At 42.2% G+C, this 19885-nt stretch overlaps 1 protein-coding gene across 2 annotated transcripts in view; it reads left to right on the top strand.

Moving 5' to 3' along the window:
* filip1l (filamin A interacting protein 1-like) overlaps positions 1–13050 on the top strand; it is a 197748-nt gene extending 184698 nt beyond the window's left edge. For both annotated transcript variants that reach the window (XM_055645006.1, XM_055645008.1), the window contains exon 6: positions 11375–13050. In XM_055645006.1, the coding sequence (XP_055500981.1) occupies positions 11375–11494 (120 nt within the window). In that variant the 3' untranslated portion in view covers positions 11495–13050. The remainder of the gene's footprint in view (positions 1–11374) is intronic.
* Positions 13051–19885: the final 6835 nt, after the last annotated feature.

Here is a 19885-nt window from a genome sequence, read left to right on the forward strand (position 1 = left end):
CTCTGTTCCTCCCACTCCCCCCCCCCCCACAATCAATCTGAAGAAGGATGTCGACCCGAAACATCACCCATCCATGTTCTCCAGAGATGCTACCTGACCAGCTGAGTTACTCCAGCACCTTGTAAACTAGCATCCGCAATTCCTAGTTTCTTCATCGTTGCTGAATCCCCCGCCATCAACACCCATTGACCACAAACCTAACTGGGCCAGCCACAATCATACAGACCAGGTTCATCAACAAGGAATTTTGTAACAAGTGACTTGTATCCTGACGCATCAATATCCTTCCACGAGAAACAACTAAGAAGTGTGATGAACAACTACACACTGGCCTGACTGAGTGCAACTTCAACAACACGTATGAATAGCTCAGCACTTTCCAAGACAAGGGCAGCACGGTGGTGCAGCGATAGAGTCGCTGCCTTACAGCGCCAGGGGACTTGGGTTTGATCCTGACGGCAGATGATGTTTATACGGAGTTTGTACGTTCTCCCCGTGTCCCGGTGGGTTTTCTTCGGGTGCTCCAGTTTCCTCTCACACTGCAAAGACGTACAGATTTGTTGATTAATTGGCTTGGTAAAAATTGTAAGTTGTCCCTAGTGTATGTAGGATAGCATTAGTGTGCAGGGATCGCCGTTCAGCGAGGACTCAGTGGGTAGAAGGTGCCTGTTTCTGCATTGTATTTCTGAATTAAACAAAGCTGCCTGCTTGACCAATATCCCATCCATTACTATTCATTGATTCACTTCATCGCTGGCATACCCTCTTCTAAATACACTTCTGTTACCTGCCCTAGCTTCACCACCATCAATCCTACCGAGGACGATAAGGACAGTATGCATGTGGGTTCACCATCACCAACAGTTTGTCTTCCAAACTGCATGCCACTCTGACTTGAAAAGACATTTGCATTTCTTGATTGTCCTTAGGTCTAAATCCTGGACCTTCTTACTTATGAGGGTTGTGTAAAAATCACCTGAAGAACTGCAACAGGTTTAACAGCTCACCACCACTTTCTGAAGAATAATTATGGACATACAATAGTGTCCCAATTCTTAAAATGTATTCATTCTTAATGTTGCCATTAATTTGTGTTATTTCAGTTTCACTCCTTATCACTACTCAATCTCCAACTGTGCATAATTTCATAGTAAACCAAAATATTGTTTGTATATAATGCAAAATGTTTTACATATGAACAAAAGTTTGATTTACATACAGTGAATATTTTGGAAGGGTAAAAATGAGAAGCAAGTATAAATGTATTGTTGCAATCTTAAGAAGGGATCTCAATAGGCAATCGGTGCAGGAGTAGGCCATTTGGCCCTTTGAACCAGCACTGCCATTCAATGTGATCATGGCTGATCATCCCCAATCAGTACCCCGTTCCTGCCTTCTCCCCATATCCCCTGACTCCGCTATTTTTAAGAGACCTATCTAGCTCTCTTTTGAAAGCATCCAGAGAACCTGCCTCCACCGCCCTCTGAGGCAGAAAATTCCACAGACTCACAACTCTCTGTGTGAAAAAATGTTTCCTCATCTCCGTTCTAAATGGCTTACCCCTTATTCTTAAACTGTGGCCCTTGGTTCTGGACTCCCCCAACATCGGGAACATGTTTCCTGCCTCTAGCGTGTCCAAACCCTTAATAAACGTATATGTTTCAATAAGATCCTCTCTCATCCTTCTAAACTCCAGAGTATACAAGCCCAGCCGTTCTATTCTGTCAGCATATGACAGTCCCACCATCCAGGGAATTATTAACCTTGTTAACCTGCGCTACACTCCCTCAATAGCAAGAATGTCCTTCTTCAAATTAGGGGACCAAAACTGCACACAATACTCCAGGTGTGATCTCACTAGAGCCCTGTGCAACTGCAGAAGGGCTTCTTTGCTCCTATACTCAACACCTCTTGTTATGAAGGCCATCATGCCATTTGCTTTCTTCACTGCCTGCTGTACCTGCATGCTTACTTTCATTGACTGATGAACAAGGACCCCCAGATCATATTGTACTTCCCCTTTTCCCAACTTGACACCATTTAGATAACAATCTGCCTTCCTGTTTTAGCTACCAAAGTGGATAACCTCACATTTATCCACATTAAACTGCATCTACCATGCATCTGCCCACTCACCCAACCTGTCCAAGTCATGCTGTATTCTCATAGCATCCTCCTCACAGTTCACATTGCCACCCAGCTTTGTGTCATCTGCAAATTTGCTAATGTTACTTGTAATCCCTTCATCTAAATCATTGATGTATATTGTAAATAGCTGCGGTCCCAGCACCAAGCCTTGCGGTACCCCACTAGTCACTGCCTGCCATTCTGAAAGGGACCCGTTAATCCCTACTCTTTGTTTCCTGTCTGCCAACCAATTTTCTATCCATGTCAGCACTCTTCCCCCAATACCATGTGCCCTAATTTTGCCCAGTAATCTCTTATGTGGTACCTTATCAAATGCTTTCTGAAACACTACATCCACTGGCTCTCCCTTTTCCATTTTCCTAGTTATATCCACAAAATATTCCCTTTCGTAAACCCATGCTGACTCAGACCAATCCTGTTACTGCTATCCAAATGTGTCGCTATTTCATCTTTTATGATTGACTCCAGCATCTTCCCCACCACCGATGTCGGGCTAACTGGTCTATAATTCCTTGTTTTCTCTCTCCTGCCTTTCTTAAAAAGTGGGATAACATTAGCTACCCTCCAATCCACAGGAACTGATCCGGAATCTATAGAACATTGGAAAATGATCACCAATGCATACAAGATTTCTAGAGCCACTTCCTTGAGTACCCCGGGATGCAGACCATCAGGCCCTGGGGATTTATCGGCCTTCAGTCCCATCAATCTACCCTACACCATTTCCTGCCTATTGTGAATTTCCTTCAGTTCCTCCGTCACCCCAGATCCTCTAGCCACTAGTCCATCAGGAAGATTGCTCTATTGTAATCATATATTGTCTTTCCGCTGACTGGTTAGCAAGCAACAAAAGCTTTTCACTGTACCTCGGTATACATGACAATAAACTAAACTCAAACTTAACTCAACATTTTAATTAATCAGTTTAATTAAATGTTTGTAATTTCTTTTAGGTGGTTTATTTCTTTTAAAGAAAAAGCTTTCACAATTTTTATCGTACAATTGATTTTCAAAAATATTTGAATGTCAGAGGCTTTTACAAACCAGAGGCTTTCTGAGAGTTTCATATTCCTTTGAACAGCAGAAAGAATATGTGAAAGCAATGATAGATTGATCAGCCCTTGAGCAATAATGTACTTATAATGACACAGGAAGCTATTCAGCCCACCACATCCATGCAAAGTAACCTCTATTAGTCCCATCCCCTTCATATTTCCCTGTAGCTCTGCAACCTATTCTCTCTCGCATGCCCTTGAATTACCCTTTGATACTTACCATATAGCTAAACTAAGGGTGATTTATTGCAGCCAATTATCCTGCCTGCATATCTTCAGTACCTGGAAGAAACCCAGAGCACTGGGGAAAACCCAGATGGTCACGCAAAGAACATGAAAATTCCACACTGATAGCACCTGAGTCCAGGGTTGAACCCAGGCCACAAATCTGTGAGGCAACAGCACCAACTACTGCATCCCTGTATCAACCACAATTCAATTAGATCTTGTCTGGTCAACACTTTAGTTTCATTCACCCATCTTCCCTGGAAGTCTTACCTAATAAACAGCTCAAAAGGTGTTGAAAATATCAAATGACCAAAATCTACAAGGCAAGTTATAATTTCCCACTGTTGTTTTAAGTTCTAAATTCTATTCCTCAATGGTCAAATTCTAAATTTCAAGATTATACTTTCATCTTCCAGATTCCCCCATGAGAGGAAACAGCTGATCTGCATCTTCAATGTCATTAGAAATATCTGATTAGATCACCATAAGCCTCTATACTCAAGAGTGTACATGCTAATTTCATGCAGCCAGTCCTTAACTGTTAAAAACTGGTTTAATTTAGATGAGTCTTCAATTTTACATAGCAGATTAAAGGATTGTTTTTCATAAGATCATTATGGGGTAAATTAAGTTTACACAGTAGTTGCCAACCACTCAGTCGTTCCCCTTCAAACTATTCGCCTTCTCAAGTGGGAATACAAAACATTTGTCAGCACATATGTAGAATACATTTTCATCCGGCTCTCTGTTTTAATCATGACTAGAATATTACAGGCAACCGAGTTGCAGCAGTTTGGGTACTCAAAATTCCTCCCTACAGAATTCACAAATCACTACCAGAAGATCTGGGATACAGAATACAAATTCAATTCTTACAAAATTTATGTGATAAAAAATAAGCACATCATTTCTTGACATATACGCAGATAATATGGCTTCATATTGTGGTAAATCGCGAAAGGAACCATTTTCTAGGAACACAAACATCTGCCTGCCCCAGGATGCAGAGTTAAAGGACATAATGCGCGTTTAAACAACTTCACATTTACCGGGCCAAAAGCAAATTCATTCAATAGGACCTTGTGACAGTCATGCAAAATGACTGCTGTGCAATCCATGTGCGGACGTGGCGCCGACAGACCAGAAGCCGAAGCAAAGAAGCTGAAGCCAAAGAACCGAATAGAAACGAGGCCGAAACGTCAATGAACCGAATGAATGGGACGCCTGAATGCAAACTAACCGAAAGGGCGGGACGCCTAAACGCCAACGAACCGAAAGGCTACGTCGCCTAAAACCAAACTTACCGAATGGCCGCTCAGTCGAAACGCCACCTACCCAAAAGGCGGCGCCGCCTACAGGCCAAAGGAGCAACTGCCGCTCAACAGTAAAGTCCAATAACGGATTTGACTTTGCTGGGGGGCGGGACTTGTCAGCGATTGGTCCAGTCCCCCGCGTCCATCACATCACTGTGAAGGCATGAATATTGTCCCAAACCTCTGCTCAACCCGACCTGCAGCCTGTGGAGGGTGGCCGTGGGAGAGTGGGGGATGTCCCGAGCGATGCACACCTTCGGCCGCTTTCAACGGTGCTTGGGTTCAGATTGCCCAATCACCTATGGCTTGTGTGGGAAAATGAACCCCACGCTCCTGTCTCCCCCTCTCTCTCTCTCTCCTCTCTCTCTCTCTCTCTCTCTCTCTCTCTCTCTCCCTCTCTCTCTCTCTCTTTCCCTTCTTTCTCTTCCCTTCTCTCTCTCCCCTGTCTCCACCCGCGGGATCGTCCCACAGTCACTGACCGCGATGCACCACCATCGGACGCTCCCACGGGTGGAGACGGAGGAGAGAGAGAGAAGGGGGAGAGAGAGGAGGGAGAGAGAGAGGGAGGAGAGAGAAGGGAGAGAGAGGGAGGAGAGAGAGAAGAGGGGAGAGAGAGAAGAAGGGAGAGAAGGGAGAGAAGGGAGAGAGAGAGGGGGGAGAGAGGGGGGAGGGGAGAGAGAAGGGGGAGACGGGAGCGTGGGGTTCATTTTCCACACAAGCCATAGGTGACTGGGCAATCTGAACCCAAGCACCAAGTTGAAAGCATCCGAAGGTGTGCATTCCTCGGGACAGCCCCCACTCTCCCAAGGCCACCCTCCGCGGGTCGCGTGGAGCGGAGGTTTGGGACAATGTTCATGCCTTCACAGTGATGTGATGGACGTGGCGGTCTGGACCAATCGCTGACAAGTCCCACCCACCGGCAACGTCAAGTCCATTATTGGACTTTTCTGGTGAGCGGCAGTTGCTCCTTTTAGGCGACGCATCCTTTCGGTTCGTTGCCGTTTAGGCGTCCCGGCCTTTCGGTTAGTTTGCATTTAGACGTCCCATCCTTTCGGTTAGTAGGCGTTTCGTCTTCAGACTCTTTCGGTTCATTGGGGTTTCGGCCTCGTTTTTATTCGGTTCTTTGGCTTCGGCTTCTTTGCTTCGGCCTCTTGACTGTCGGCGCCGCGCCGGGTACCGTTCAATCAATGTGAATTGGGTTATTGTCTGCAAATAATTTATTGGCATGGCTAATTAATGCATTAGGAAATGCAATAGCAGAAACCAGTTAGACAATTAGTTTTCTCTCCTGGGACGTTTTCTCATTAATGGAACCAGCTAGCATGCAAATAACAGCAAAATAATAGGGTTTCGGCCTGAACCGTCACCTATTTCCTTCGCTCCATAGATGCTGCTGCACCCGCTGAGTTTCTCCAGCATTTTTGTGTACCTAAAATAATACATAGTTTAGTTTAGAGATACAGCATGGAGACAGTTCCCTCAGCCCATCAACTTCACACTAACCATCGATCACCCGTTCACATAAATTCTATGTTATCGCACAATTTCATCCAGTCCCGACACATTAGGGGCAATTTTACAGAGGCCAATTAACATATAAACCCGTACAGCTTTGGGGTGTGGGAGGAAACCAAAGCACCTGGAGGAAACCCACATGGTCTCAGCGAAAAAATATGCAAATTCTACACAGACAGCACCCAAGGTTAGGATCAAACCCGGATCTCTGGCACTATGATGCAGCAGCTCCACCAGCTGCGCCATTTATCCAGAGACTGCTAGGCGCTAGGTTCCTGGCCATTTATGAGAAATGAGATGCTTATTTTAATACCCATGATCGATTTGTTTACAGCCTGCGAGAAAAGCAAAGTACTTAACAATAAATTTACTTGGTGGAAACGTGATCAATATATTTATTACCAATACAAACCCTCTCCCCCTTAACACAGCAAGTTGCATTCTAAAAAAAAGCCTTCTCGCAATGCAAAGCCGCGGTGTATGTGAATGCATCAAGAATTGCGAGTTAATAAAGAAATATGTTGCTTTATTTACTCCCCCACCCACATACAAATGCAAGAGGGCAAAGTCGATTAGGTATCTCAAATTTTTGAATCGTGATTAGTAAATTTTGTTAAGGCTAATTTCTAAAACCCGACTACAGAAAAACAGGGGTTACCTGTAATTAACCAGGGTATTCTGTAATCCAAATACTGAGGATTTATAATATAGCTATAAACAATATTATATCTAAAAAAAAGGTTATCTGAAACAATTAACAATTCCTTTTGTAGATGGTTAGTTTTAAGTCATCACACTTTGCTATGGCTGCTAAACTGGCATGTATTTCTGTTGGTGAGCCGCCTTTATTCTTCACTACAAATTCAAGGGGGGGTGATGAAGCTCAAAGTTTAAAGAGTCTGGCTTTTTGTGTGAAGTTTCCTTATAGATTCAACTGAGTTACATCAAACAAACAGAAAGCATTTATTAGGTTTCAAATTATGATGTAATTTGACTATGTGGTTATTTCTCCAGCGCATGACTGGAGCAGTTCTGCTGCAGTACAAGTAATTCAAGAGAGACCGAGACTTCAGTCAATGATGTCACAGTCTCAGAATTTATTTTACCCTTTCCCCACCCATTTCAAGATTGTGTCGATTATAATCTAGTTACATGATATTTATGAGACTCAGATTGAAATCTCTGTTGTGTTAAACTGTACCTTTTACAAAAAATCTTCATCTGCCATTGAAGGTCTTCATTCTCGCTATAAATTGGAAGCCAATAAACGTGACATTGGTTAATGTGGTCAACAACTCCAATCCATGTATTCTGCTCAAAAAAAACATTGTACAGGACAGGCAGTTCACTATCCAGCTGTTAAAACAATTTTATTTTAATTGATATACCATGTATTTAATTTAATACATAATACTTTGAAAAAATAAGAATGTGTGCTAGTAATTTCAAGATATAATTCAGTTACTGATAATATCTTTAGAGCCACTCATTCGATATGTACAGTACTTGTCTGAAATGTGAGCAAAGTTCAGTAACTGATTAATTTGGAGTTAGATATGAAGTTATCATTTGAAAAGTTAAGCATCAATTTATCTAAAAAGTGGTATAGACCACACACACAGCTGGGACAAGCTTGCCTTCCACTCTATAATAATTCTATAGTTTCATGTATTGTGGCCCTAAACTATTGACTCTGCAATATACCAGAGAACAAACTGGCTTGGTACACAGTGCAATGCCGCATTCTACACTTGCCTCTTTGGGGAAAAATTGAAGTGCAATACATACCACAAATTTCTTGTGCCTGTCTTGAGCATCCCACAATTGCTGAGATATTTATCTTCCTCTTTTAACACACAATTAAATATATCCCCTGCTAAATGTAACATGCTGTCAACTGTTGTCGGCAGCAAAAGACTGACTGGCACAAGGAGTGGGGTCACCTTCCATTAGAAAGACTTGAGAAGAAATCATATGGTTTCTTATGATGGGAATCTGTCATCCACTTTGTGAAAATAAATCTAATGCTAAACAACAGCTGCCAAATTATCACGTTCCTTTTAAATCAAACTAACATCAATAGCTGGTATATATTTGCTGCAACAGTAAGGCCAGATATTCAGAAAGCCCATGGCAACGAGCTGCATGGACAAGAACCGGACAAAATCTGCTTGATCACAACTGCATGTCAGAAGTTACACAAGAAGTTGCTAGGGACACCAGATATGAAGCATTTCTGCTGTTTGTGAGGAAATATGGCAGATATAACTTGAGGTCATGAGTACTAGCATCAAGGTAAGCAAGTTTCCTGTCAGGACAGAAGATGCATGCACCCATCTGGAAAGTTATAAAATGTTTTCACACCTAAATTGGCAGGTTAAGGGCAGATATGACAAAATGAGAATACTTCAACTAACCTAATACATGTGGCTTCAGTGAGAGGCAGTCTAAAGAGCACCTTCTGCTCACTGCTGAAGAATTACCATTGCATGCCGTGGGATCATCCAACACCAATTATCGAGTGTTGAAACATGCTTTTCACTACTAAGAAATATGACTGCAATGGGGCTGGGCAATAAGGAGGAAGACAAAATAATTGTGGCTCTGGATCTGGTGATGTCAGGATTTTGAGACTGTTAAGGCATTCCAGCAACCCATCTCCCAGCATTTTGCTACATTTGCCAATTTGTTGCCCTGGGGACAACACTGGAGATCCATCAACTATAACAATGCCGTCTAGTCAGGCTGACAGTGTTCATTGTTCCTCCACTATTTCTCAGAGCTGTTGCCCCTCAGCAGCCACTCTTTCTGAGAATGCATGCGCTACAAGCATGCCACATAAGCCCAGAACTACTTGCCATTTACAACCGACTGAAACATCCTCTACATTTACTGCCCAAACGTCCAGTAGATCAGAAGAACCCACAAGAAAACAAAGTGTAATAGTTGTGCAACAAATAAGGCATGAAGGGCACAAGTACTTGGAAATGGACGTGAATGATTCATGAACAATTTTATAGCATTGCTCTGATTTACACAAAAAAAAATTGTTTTACATGGTCATTGGTTTGTTTCTTCTATCACTTTGAGGCAGCACCAACATTGTGAATGTCACCTACACAAGATGAAGATTCCAAATGTTGAAATCTGCTTAAGAATCAACCGTGCATGTGTAGAGAGTACCCAAGAGACGTGCACTTGGCTTTCCAAGCAATATAAGACCAATGTAATGGAAGGAAGTATAGTTATTGTTGCAAATCTTCAAGGTAGCTTATGGGGTGGCAATACAGCAAGCTATTTTGTGTTCAAAGCATTGCAGATGCACTGCTATCTTTGGAACTTCTCTCATAAAGGCAAGCAGAAAGCATTCCTCAGTCTATTTGTGGCCCTTTGGTTTGGAATCGCTTTGATAAATAAAGTAAATTCATAAACCACAGTTCATTCAGCATCCAGCAGAAAGTTGCAAGCAAAACAATAAAATGGCTGGGCCAGATGTGTTTATGTTCATTGGAATTTCTACATTTTGCCGCAAGTAGGGAGGGCTTCGGCAATAGTAATGTCTTTGAATGTTGCTTTCAGGTTTCCATTTATTTGAGATGGTCATGACCAAATATAAAGTAGCACCACCTTTCATCCTAAGATCAAAACATATCACTGACATACAGCAGAACAAACAGTCTGTGAGCCAAAATAAAGAGCAGACATGTGCTGACTGTTTGTCCCCAAATTATCTTTATTTTCTGCCAGCCTCATGCCCTTCCCAAGGTTGCTTGTCAGCAAGAGTTTCACCCTCTGAGGAACTGTGTTGAATGCAGCAGATAGCGACAAAGCAATACAACCTCTCTCACTCTCAGCAGTCCAGAGCACTGAAATGCCCAGAACATAGCATTGAGAGCCTTCAGAGCAGTCTTTGCTGTGTTCCTCATTGCCCTGCAACTACTCTCCAGCATGACCAGCAGTCTAAGTTAAAACAAGGAGCCATCAATGGGAGGAAATGCATTTGTCCACCTAGCACAAAATCTGAAACATAATGGGCACAGCAGGTTGCCTCATGGTAAGAAATTAAGCAGATACAGGTGGGGCATCTTAGTCAGCGTGGACAAGTTTGGCTGAAGGGCCTCTTTCTATGCTGTAGATGTACTGTAGAAAATATCCTGTCTGGTTGCATCATAGCAATTCCAACGCATGGTTATTTACTACGTACAAGATGCTGCAGAGAAAGGTGGATTCAGCACCGTCCATCAAGGGCACAGCCCCTCACCACCATTGAAAGCATCTATATGAGGTGTGGCCTCAATGTGGCAGAGTCTATCGTCAAGGATCTCCACCATCCGTCTTCTCACTGTCACCATAGGCAGTGGGTACAGAAGCCTGAAGTCAAGTTCAGGAATAATTACATACTTACAACTATCAGATTCTTGAAATGACTCACACAAGCCTAATCCTAACTCACCAAAGGTACATCAGGGACCTCTTGCACATTTTGTTCCCCAAAATGTATATTTTTACATTAATGCCTTTTTTTTTTGCACAATCCCTTTTTCTTTCCACTGTAGCAGAATGTTTGTGTAATTTATGTATGATCCGTGTTTTCATGTGTTGCGCCTGTGATGCTGCTACAAAGCAAGTTCCTTTCCATCCTTGGCATTATGTTTAAAAGACCCATCTTTAGAGCAGTCGATTTTCTATGCAGAAAGTGGACTGCCATCTTAAACCTCTGCCACCATCTACAGGCCTAAGAAAAAAAAACGCATATTTCTTTGGCCAAATATTGTTACAGCTGGAAGCACTTCTGCAATAAATGGATCAAAATTATGCAGCAGTCCATTTCAATTAAAATAATCAATAGTATTTGACAAGTTTCATATATTGCAAATGAAGTGCAATCTGAAATATTGTCATACAAACTGTGAATCAACAGATTAGACTGTACCTCACATAAAAACCCATAATTTAAATCCCTTCTTTTTAAACTGCGTAATTCAGCAGCAAATAATGAAAAGAAGCAACGGGTGCATTAACGGGAATTCATTACAAACTTCTTGAAACTATATTACACACAAATACTACTGCTAAACCCATTTCTAATGTCTGTTCCACTCATCTTTCCTGCAGGTTGCACAGGAGAACATGGTTCGGCATTCATTTCCAACTCGGATCCCAAAACCAAGATCCAGTATAATAAAGATCAAGATACCTGAAAGACTTGTCTCCAAATCTGAGCTACATTCATAAGTACAACCTGTAAGAAAATAGGTAAAAAGAGTTACCTCCAACTTCCGTACTCAAAATAGTTTTGAACAAAGATTGAACATGTTTTATCCCATGAAAAAATGAACAACCATTTGCTCGAGGCTGCATGGTCAATGTATCCATGTGAATCTGTAACGGATGCAAGTTATTTGACCATTTTAGTTTAATGATACAGCACAGAAACAGGCCCCTCGACTCACCGAGCCTGCACTGACCATTGGTCACCCATCCACACTAGTTCTATGTTATCCCTCTTTCTCAAACACTCCCTATGCACGAGGGGTCATTTTATCGACAAACCTGCACATCTTTGAGATGTGGGAGGAAACCTGAGCACCCAAAGGAAATCCACAGTGAAAATGTGCAAATTCCACACAGACATCACCCCAGGACAGGATCAAACCCGGGTCTCTGACTGTGAGGCTGCAGCTCTACCACCTGGATCATTGTGTCATTCTTAATATATATAGAAAACAGCGGCAAAATCCATATGTCTGAATAATAACTTGATAATGATATTAACCTTCAGCACGATAGAAATAAGATTAATCTGACTTATTGGTTATGTCAGATTGGCTCTTAAAATGGTGAGTTTCCAGCTCAAATCTCTCTGGAGTTTGGGTTGTTATTATTCACACTGAAAAGAACTAAACTGTCTGGCATTAGAAACTGTCCCCAGGAAAGGATACGGCACCAAGACCAACGTAAGAATGATCACAAGAGATTGCAGGTTACTGAATTCTTGTTCAAAAAATGAAGTTTTGAAGGAACCCAGTGGGTCAGGCAGCATCTGAGGTGGAATGGATAGATGATGTTTCGGGTTGGGACCTTTCTTCAGTCTGATGAATACATTGCATCGTTGGCCTCTTCATTCCAGTTCAAATATAAGCTTAACAAATGTGCCTCTATAAAGAAACTCAAGCATGAACTTACAACTTGAAGGTATAGAGCTATTCTTTGAAACAGCACAGAAGAATACCAAAATAAGTTAGTGTTATTGGGCAGTGACCTGCTGGTTCAAAATAGATTTTCAAAGCAATGTTATGAAATAAGGGAACAAGTCAATTTAAACATCAAAACCAAGAACAGGGTGTATTTTCCAAAAGGATTAAAATATACTGAACAACTCAAATAGAATATGACTTTCAAGAATAATGAATGCACTAAATCATTGTGGGAGGATTTGAATAAATTGATCATCTGTGAATAAGGCTCTCAAATTAAATGAAGACTGTGAAAAATCCAGAAAAATAACTCAATTCATACCTATTAGTTTGTTTGAACAATGATAATGCATGTTAGAAGAGAATGGTTCCAAATGTGTTATAGTCACACCACATCTTTATGCTTGGTACATACCTACTGCGTAGTGGCCTCTCAGTTCACATGGAAAAACTTGCACTTTCTATAGTTACCTAGTATTTGTGTTATTAATTTATTGTATTTTTGATTATTATATATTATTATCGTTGTGTTATTGTGACTACAGGCCTGTCAGTTGCAGGAAGTAAGAATGACATTGTTCAATCGTTGTTACATTTGACAATTAAACCTACTTGACGCTCTTGAAACTGCACATATTTTCATTGACGTGTAACTTATTTCTGTTTCTTCCACTTCCCAAATGTACCACCCAGTTATTTCACAGTGCCCGTTTTTAATGAAAGTATAATCGATTTCAATCCTTTCCTAGAAAAAGAGATTCACACTCAACTGATGGCAAATCATATGTGAATGAATAGATCAATATATCAGGAATATAATTACAGTAGCGACTATCATGGAATTAATGCTCACTTATGTCCAGCTTCTGCATATCATCACGTGGCAGCAAAATCAATATGGAGATAAAGGTTTTTTTTTCTTTAAATAACCACTCGTATCATTTCAGAAGGCAACAAATTAGAGCATGAGTAGAGACGTTGGGTGCTCATGGTGCATTTATATAAGATGTTGGTGAGGCCATATTTAGATTATTGTGTTCAGTTTTGGGCACCAGTGTTATAGGAAAGATGTTGTCGCCGGAATGGGTGCAGAGAAGAATTACAAGAATGGTGCCAGGAGAGCTTTTAAATAGCTTTGAGATTGTTAATAAACAGCATTACATGTTTGGACAAGAGACAAAATAGTATGCCCAGCTTTGTCTTCCGTCAAAGGCTGGACAAGGGCCTCAGCAATACAAAATCTGCAAGCCTACTCGCTGCTGAAACCTTGCTATGCTGCAATGGACACCTCCCAGTTGCAAGCACCAGCACAGGTAGTCCTAAGGTAAGCTAAGGTAAATACGAAAGTGCACAAATTCAGCACAATTTCACTTGGCTTCGACACGCTTATCAAATACCATACAACATTGCCACCTGCTGGTAAGTAAGTATTATTGCAATAATCTGCTGGAGGAACTTGACAGATTGAGCACCATCCGAGGAGGGAAATAAACAGTCAATATCAATATTTTGGGTCAGAACTCTTATAAAGTGCAAAGCTGTTCTTTCTACCACATCAACCTTTTTCAAGTACCTCTATTTAAAAAAAACTCCATTCATATGGAGTCATATTATTAGCCAGCATCGCTGTCGTGTGCTGGGGCAGCAGGGCAAAGGCCGCAGACGCCAATAGGATTAACAAACTCATCATGAAGGCTGGCTCCGTCCTGGGAGCGGAGTTGGGTTCATGGGAGGTGGTCTTGGAGGGGAGGATGCTCCTCAAACTGCAGAGCACCTTGGACAATACAGCTCATCCCCTCCATGACACACTGGTCAACCTGAGGAGTACCTTCAGCAACAGACTGGTTCCACCAAGATGCAGTACAGAACGTCACAGGAGATCCTTCTTCCCTGTGGCTATCAAACTGTACAAATCCTCCCCCTTCTGTCGTGGGGTAGACCAACTCCCCTCCCCCCCCACAATCTTTGCACACCCTAATCCTTTCCACTCGTTACTTTAATTTCATGTTTCATGTATTTTGTGTTATATGACTGCTGGCAGATCAATTTCCCTCCTGCGATAAATAAAGTTATATCGTATCGTATATGGAGCACAGAAACACACCTTTCGACCCACCATCTCCATACCTAGTATCAAATACTTATCTAATAGTAGCAATGTTACAAAATTTTGAGATTTTAAAAATCAAGTCTGCAATTTATCCCATCAGATAAAGCATAACAATAAGTTTAATTTGACACCAAATTCACTTTCATATCTCAAGTATTAAAAAAGTTATGGCCATTTTCATACTCTGAAATTAGCATCTTGTTCCCTATTGATTTTCAATGGACATTACAAAAAAGCTGTGATCTTGGATAATCAAAGGCCCATTTCTTAAGGAAAGATTAACATTTTTAAATAGCCTAAGTGTCCAAAGATTATTCACATATAATTCACAATATAACATGATTTTTATATCTAATTTACATTAATTTATAGGCCAAATGGAAGGAATTTAGTGTTCAATTGCTGTAAATAAATGCCCATTTAAATCGGCTTTCTAGTGGGTTCATGTGGAACGCGCTGGTTTAGAACGTTGACAGCGCGCTGGATTAGTGCCCTCAAATGCCGAGAAAAATACTGCGGGATATAAAAAGCCCAAAATGAACTACTCGCTATAGATAACTTGATATATAGGGTTATATATATGCCCCATTTAATGTAAAAATAAGGTACATACCTTTAATTGTTTGCTTTATAAAACCCTGGGGCTGCGAGATGTTGCGGAATCAGAGAGTAATTTTAAACTATTATAACTATATTATCGAGGCCTATAAAACTAATAATACCTTTTGCGACCGGGTCTTGCAGCGATTTTTCGTTAATGATTTACTAGGCTGAACATCTGCGATTAGTACAGCCTAGTAAAAATCGCGTTTTAAACCCGCCCCCTCCAAACAGCGCCAAAATCGCGGGCCTGGCTGTGGGCAGATTCCCAATGGCGATTCAGGTAGGTTTTGTAACATACCTACTAATAGGTGAACAGGACTTGGTTGCAAGTGAAGGCAGAAAGAGCAAAACTTTGGATTACATGTTTTACAGAATAGAATGAAGCCAGATGTACATTGGAACAGTTGCAAGGACTGGATTAAGTTTTTGCAGCATGTGTGCCAAGGCTAAGTAAGTGGAAATCGGTAGTCTTAATGTTGGCAATGATAAAAGGTCTGAACCCAAAGGCCAATTGGGACATCAACATTTTCCATTTCATGATTAATCTCTTGCATCAACACGCAAAGTGTAGAATCACAATTATTTCCGTGTTTTAAACCTTCTTAATTGAGGATATCTGGAAAGGGCATTAATAATTTTAGATGCAAAGGAGATGGTGAGCCACGTTCCTGAACTGCTGCAGTCATGCTAGAAAACAAACCCCACCTGTTGGGTAGGGGGTTCCGGGGAATTAGAGCCAGAAGCAATGCAAGAATGGTGATATATTTCCATGTCAGCAATGTTTGTAACTTGGATGACAAACTGCGATGGTAATGGAGACACAAGAGATCGCAGATGTTGGAATCTTGAGCAAAATTCAAACAGTTGAAAGAACACAACCACATGCAGAATACATTTTCACAATACAGAGCACCTCCAATCAGTCCACAGGAATGATCCTGAATCTCCAAACGCCTGCCTCTCTAATTCTCCATCCCCATTTCACTGTGTATGGCCACCTGCGTTGTTACAACCCAAACTGAGAAACAAGACATCATCTTCTACCTGGGCATGTTGCGTAACCCAATATCAAATTCTCCAACTTTATGTACCTGGTCATTTCTATTATAAGACATCCATCAATGTTTTTACTTCGGAGTCACGTGAGTGACTACGTGAAGAAGCCCGCTTACGGCGCATGCGTGTCATATCGCATACACGCATGGACGAGTCACACCTGGGGAGGACGTCCCCGTGAATGGGAGAACAAAAAGCCGACGAACGGCAGGTAAGTGACTCTGCATTTCTAACTTTGTTGTAGGAATGGACAGAGCAACTCGCAGAAAGTCGGTGAGGAAGGTGCAGCAAGTAAGTCGGGAAGGAGCCGGGGACCTGCAGCAGCAGCAGCCGACGCCACAGGAGTTACCTATGGAGGAACCAGCTGTGCCCGACTTGAACCCCGCGCCGGCAAAATCTACTGCTCGGCCGGGCGGGAAGGTGAAGCAAAAGTCGCATCACCTTCAAACTGGTATGGTCACGGAGCAGCAGCGAGACAGTACTTACCAGTACCGGAGAACCGACGAGCAGCTGCGGGAAATGGAGCAGCCAGGAGCGGCCAGCTTTACGGAGCTGGAAAGCCGCTACGAATGGCTGGAGGATATTCAGCCGCCGGCGACAGGTGCCCGTGAGTACCGGGGCCGGGAGGGGCGGCAGGAGAATATCGGGCGGCCGGGAGCGACCAGTGCTGGGAGGCATGGGGACCGGCTGCGGGAGCCGCGAGCGACTAGTGCCCGAGTGCACGGAAGTCGGCAGGAGCGGTCCGATAAGCACCCGCGATCGACTAGTGCCCGAGAGCACGGAAGTCGGCTGGAGTGGCTGCTGGATGAAATTATCCAGAGTGGCAGGCTCCGTGATAGGGAGGATAGCCACAGTGGGCATAATATAAGTCCCACAGCAGTTTCCCATAAAGGGCTGCAGGATATATCAGACTCCTCTGAGGAGGATATGGAAGGTCTGACTAGCTCAGAGTCTGAGCAAGAGGTGGAGCCATCTTCTCCCATTGAAGGGAAGAAAAACAACCTGCTGGACATGGTGGGACAGTACTTCCAGCAGGAACAGACCGGGAAGAATCTTGAGGCCGGATGGCTGCAAGTATAGAGTACATGTCCACCCACCAGCTGCAAGCTAATACGTTTGCTGAAGTGTTGGCAAGGCACTTACCACCGGGGAATTGTGCTGCGCTGAATGTAGCCAGTGTAAATCGGTGCATTTGGAAACATGTGGGGGGGGGCATTAGGAGTCAGGATCTTAAAGTCCAAAATGCCCTGAAAGGTCTCACGGCGGGTATAACAGCTTTGGCCCGCACGTTAGAGAAAGTGGACATGACAAGTGATCATAAGGATGCCTTAGCACTATTTTGTAATGTGCAATTTGAATTAAATAATATAAGAAAGGGGGCTATTCAGCCAGCTCTAGACCCGAAGTTTGCCGTTTTATGTAAGCAAAGGGCTATAAAACCCCAAACCCTGTTATTTGGAGGAGACCTGTCCAAACAGGTTAAAGATTTGGATGAGGAGGCCAAGACTTTGGGGCTGATTAGGGCAGCCAAAGGATATCTAGGGAAGAGATATCAACCTTATGGGCTTCCTAAAAAGGGTGGTTTCTATAATAGCACAAAGAATTGGAGAGAGGCCAGAGGTCCCCAGCAGCAGCAGCGTCCTTTTTTAGGGTTTGGCCCGGGACGACCACTGTGGAAGATGCGGAAGCCTGTACTTCAGCAGCTATCCCAACCTCAACCTCAAGGCCCTCCACAACCACGAATAAAAATGAGGAAATAACTCAATTACCACCGATAACCATGGAGGTAGGTGAATCTGCGGCTCCAGAATTTATAGGGAGCACGGAAGTTGGAGGGACATTGCAACTTCATTTGGAAGCATGGTGCAATATAACTATGGACAGATATATCCTTAGCAGTATTAAGGGATATCTGATAGAGTTTCTACACAAACAAAACCCTCCAGTACAACATACACCGGACAGAATATACATGCTTACTAAATTGGAACAAGCTAAAGCTCACATAGAACTACAAAGATTATTCATTCAAGGGGTAATTGAACAAACCAAACCTGAACAACAGGAGTTTGTCTCAAACATATTTATTAGAAATAAGAAAGATGGGGGTTGCCGTATTATTATTGATTTATCAACGCTTAACAAATTTGTGCAATATGTTCATTTTAAAATGGATACGTTTAGCACTGCTAAAGAGTTAGTTTCAGCAGGCTATTTTATGGCAAGTATTGATCTTAAGGATGCTTACTATACAATACCCATCAGAGATACACATAGGCGGTTTTTGAAATTTAACTGGATGGGACAGCTTTGGCAGTATAAGGCTTTGCCAAATGGGCTAACGTCAGCGCCCAGGTTATTTACAAAAATTCTTAAACTAGCTTTGGCGTTGCTGCGACAACAAAAACATAGAGTAATGGCATATTTGGATGATATACTTATAGTGGGAAAAACTTATGAATTGGCATGTCAGGCAGTGGTTGCCACAAAGCAATTGTTTGAACAGCTGGGATTCATTATCCATCCAATTAAGTCTAAATTAACACCATCAACTAATATTGATTACTTGGGGTTCACCATTAACTCAATTGATATGTTAGTGACTTTACCAATAGGGAAAGCCACAGAATTACAAAAGGATTGCACAGAGCTTATTAATACCTTTAAACCATCCATTAGACGGGTAGCCAGGATGATTGGCAAAATTGTGGCTACATTTCCTGCCATACAATTTGGGCCATTACACTACCAAAATTTACAGAGAGACAAAATAAGAGCACTCAAAATTAATAGAGGCCATTTTGATAGGCCAATGGAGCTAACAATTGAAGCTATAAAAGAATTACAATGGTGGGAACACAATGTTAAGTATGGCTCCAACCCAATAGTTATTGACAACCCGTCTGTGGTATTACAAACAGATGCCAGTGCAATTGGTTGGGGTGCAACGGATACCATCTCGAGCTGTGGAGGGAGATGGAATATTCAAGAAGCTAACCTACTAAATACTAAGGGTATAAATTACTTAGAAATGTTAAGTGCGTTTTATGGGCTAAAGTCTTATTGCTCAGGAATGAAACAGCAGCATGTTAGATTGCAGATAGATAATACCACGGTGGTGGCATATATAAATCATATGGGTGGAAATATATCAACATCTTGTGATAAATTGGCAAATTCAATTTGGCAATGGTGTATCCAAAGGAATATTTGGTTATCGGCTACGTATCTACCAGGGATACTAAATTCAGTGGCAGACGCCAGGTCACGAAAATTTAATGAAAATACAGAATGGATGTTGGATAGAACGGTCTTTGCTGAAATCACAGTAAAGTATGGAAGACCGGATATTGATCTTTTTGCATCCAGGTTAAATCACCAGTTACCAAGGTATGTATCATGGGAACCAGATCCTGGGGCAGAAGCTACAGATGCATTTTCACTGCACTGGGGGAAATGGTTCATATATGCATTTCCTCCTTTCTGCCTCATCAATCGGGTACTAAGGAAAATTCAACAGGATTCGGCATCTGGGATTCTCATAGTACCTGATTGGCCTACACAACCATGGTTCTCGGTGATACAGGATATGGTGTTAGAACCATGTATGAATTTAAAACATAGTCCTAAGTTGCTGGTGCATTCGGTAACTCAGGATAG

The sequence above is a fragment of the Leucoraja erinacea genome, chromosome 13 (assembly GCF_028641065.1).
Source record: "Leucoraja erinacea ecotype New England chromosome 13, Leri_hhj_1, whole genome shotgun sequence".
NCBI lineage: Eukaryota > Metazoa > Chordata > Chondrichthyes > Rajiformes > Rajidae > Leucoraja > Leucoraja erinaceus.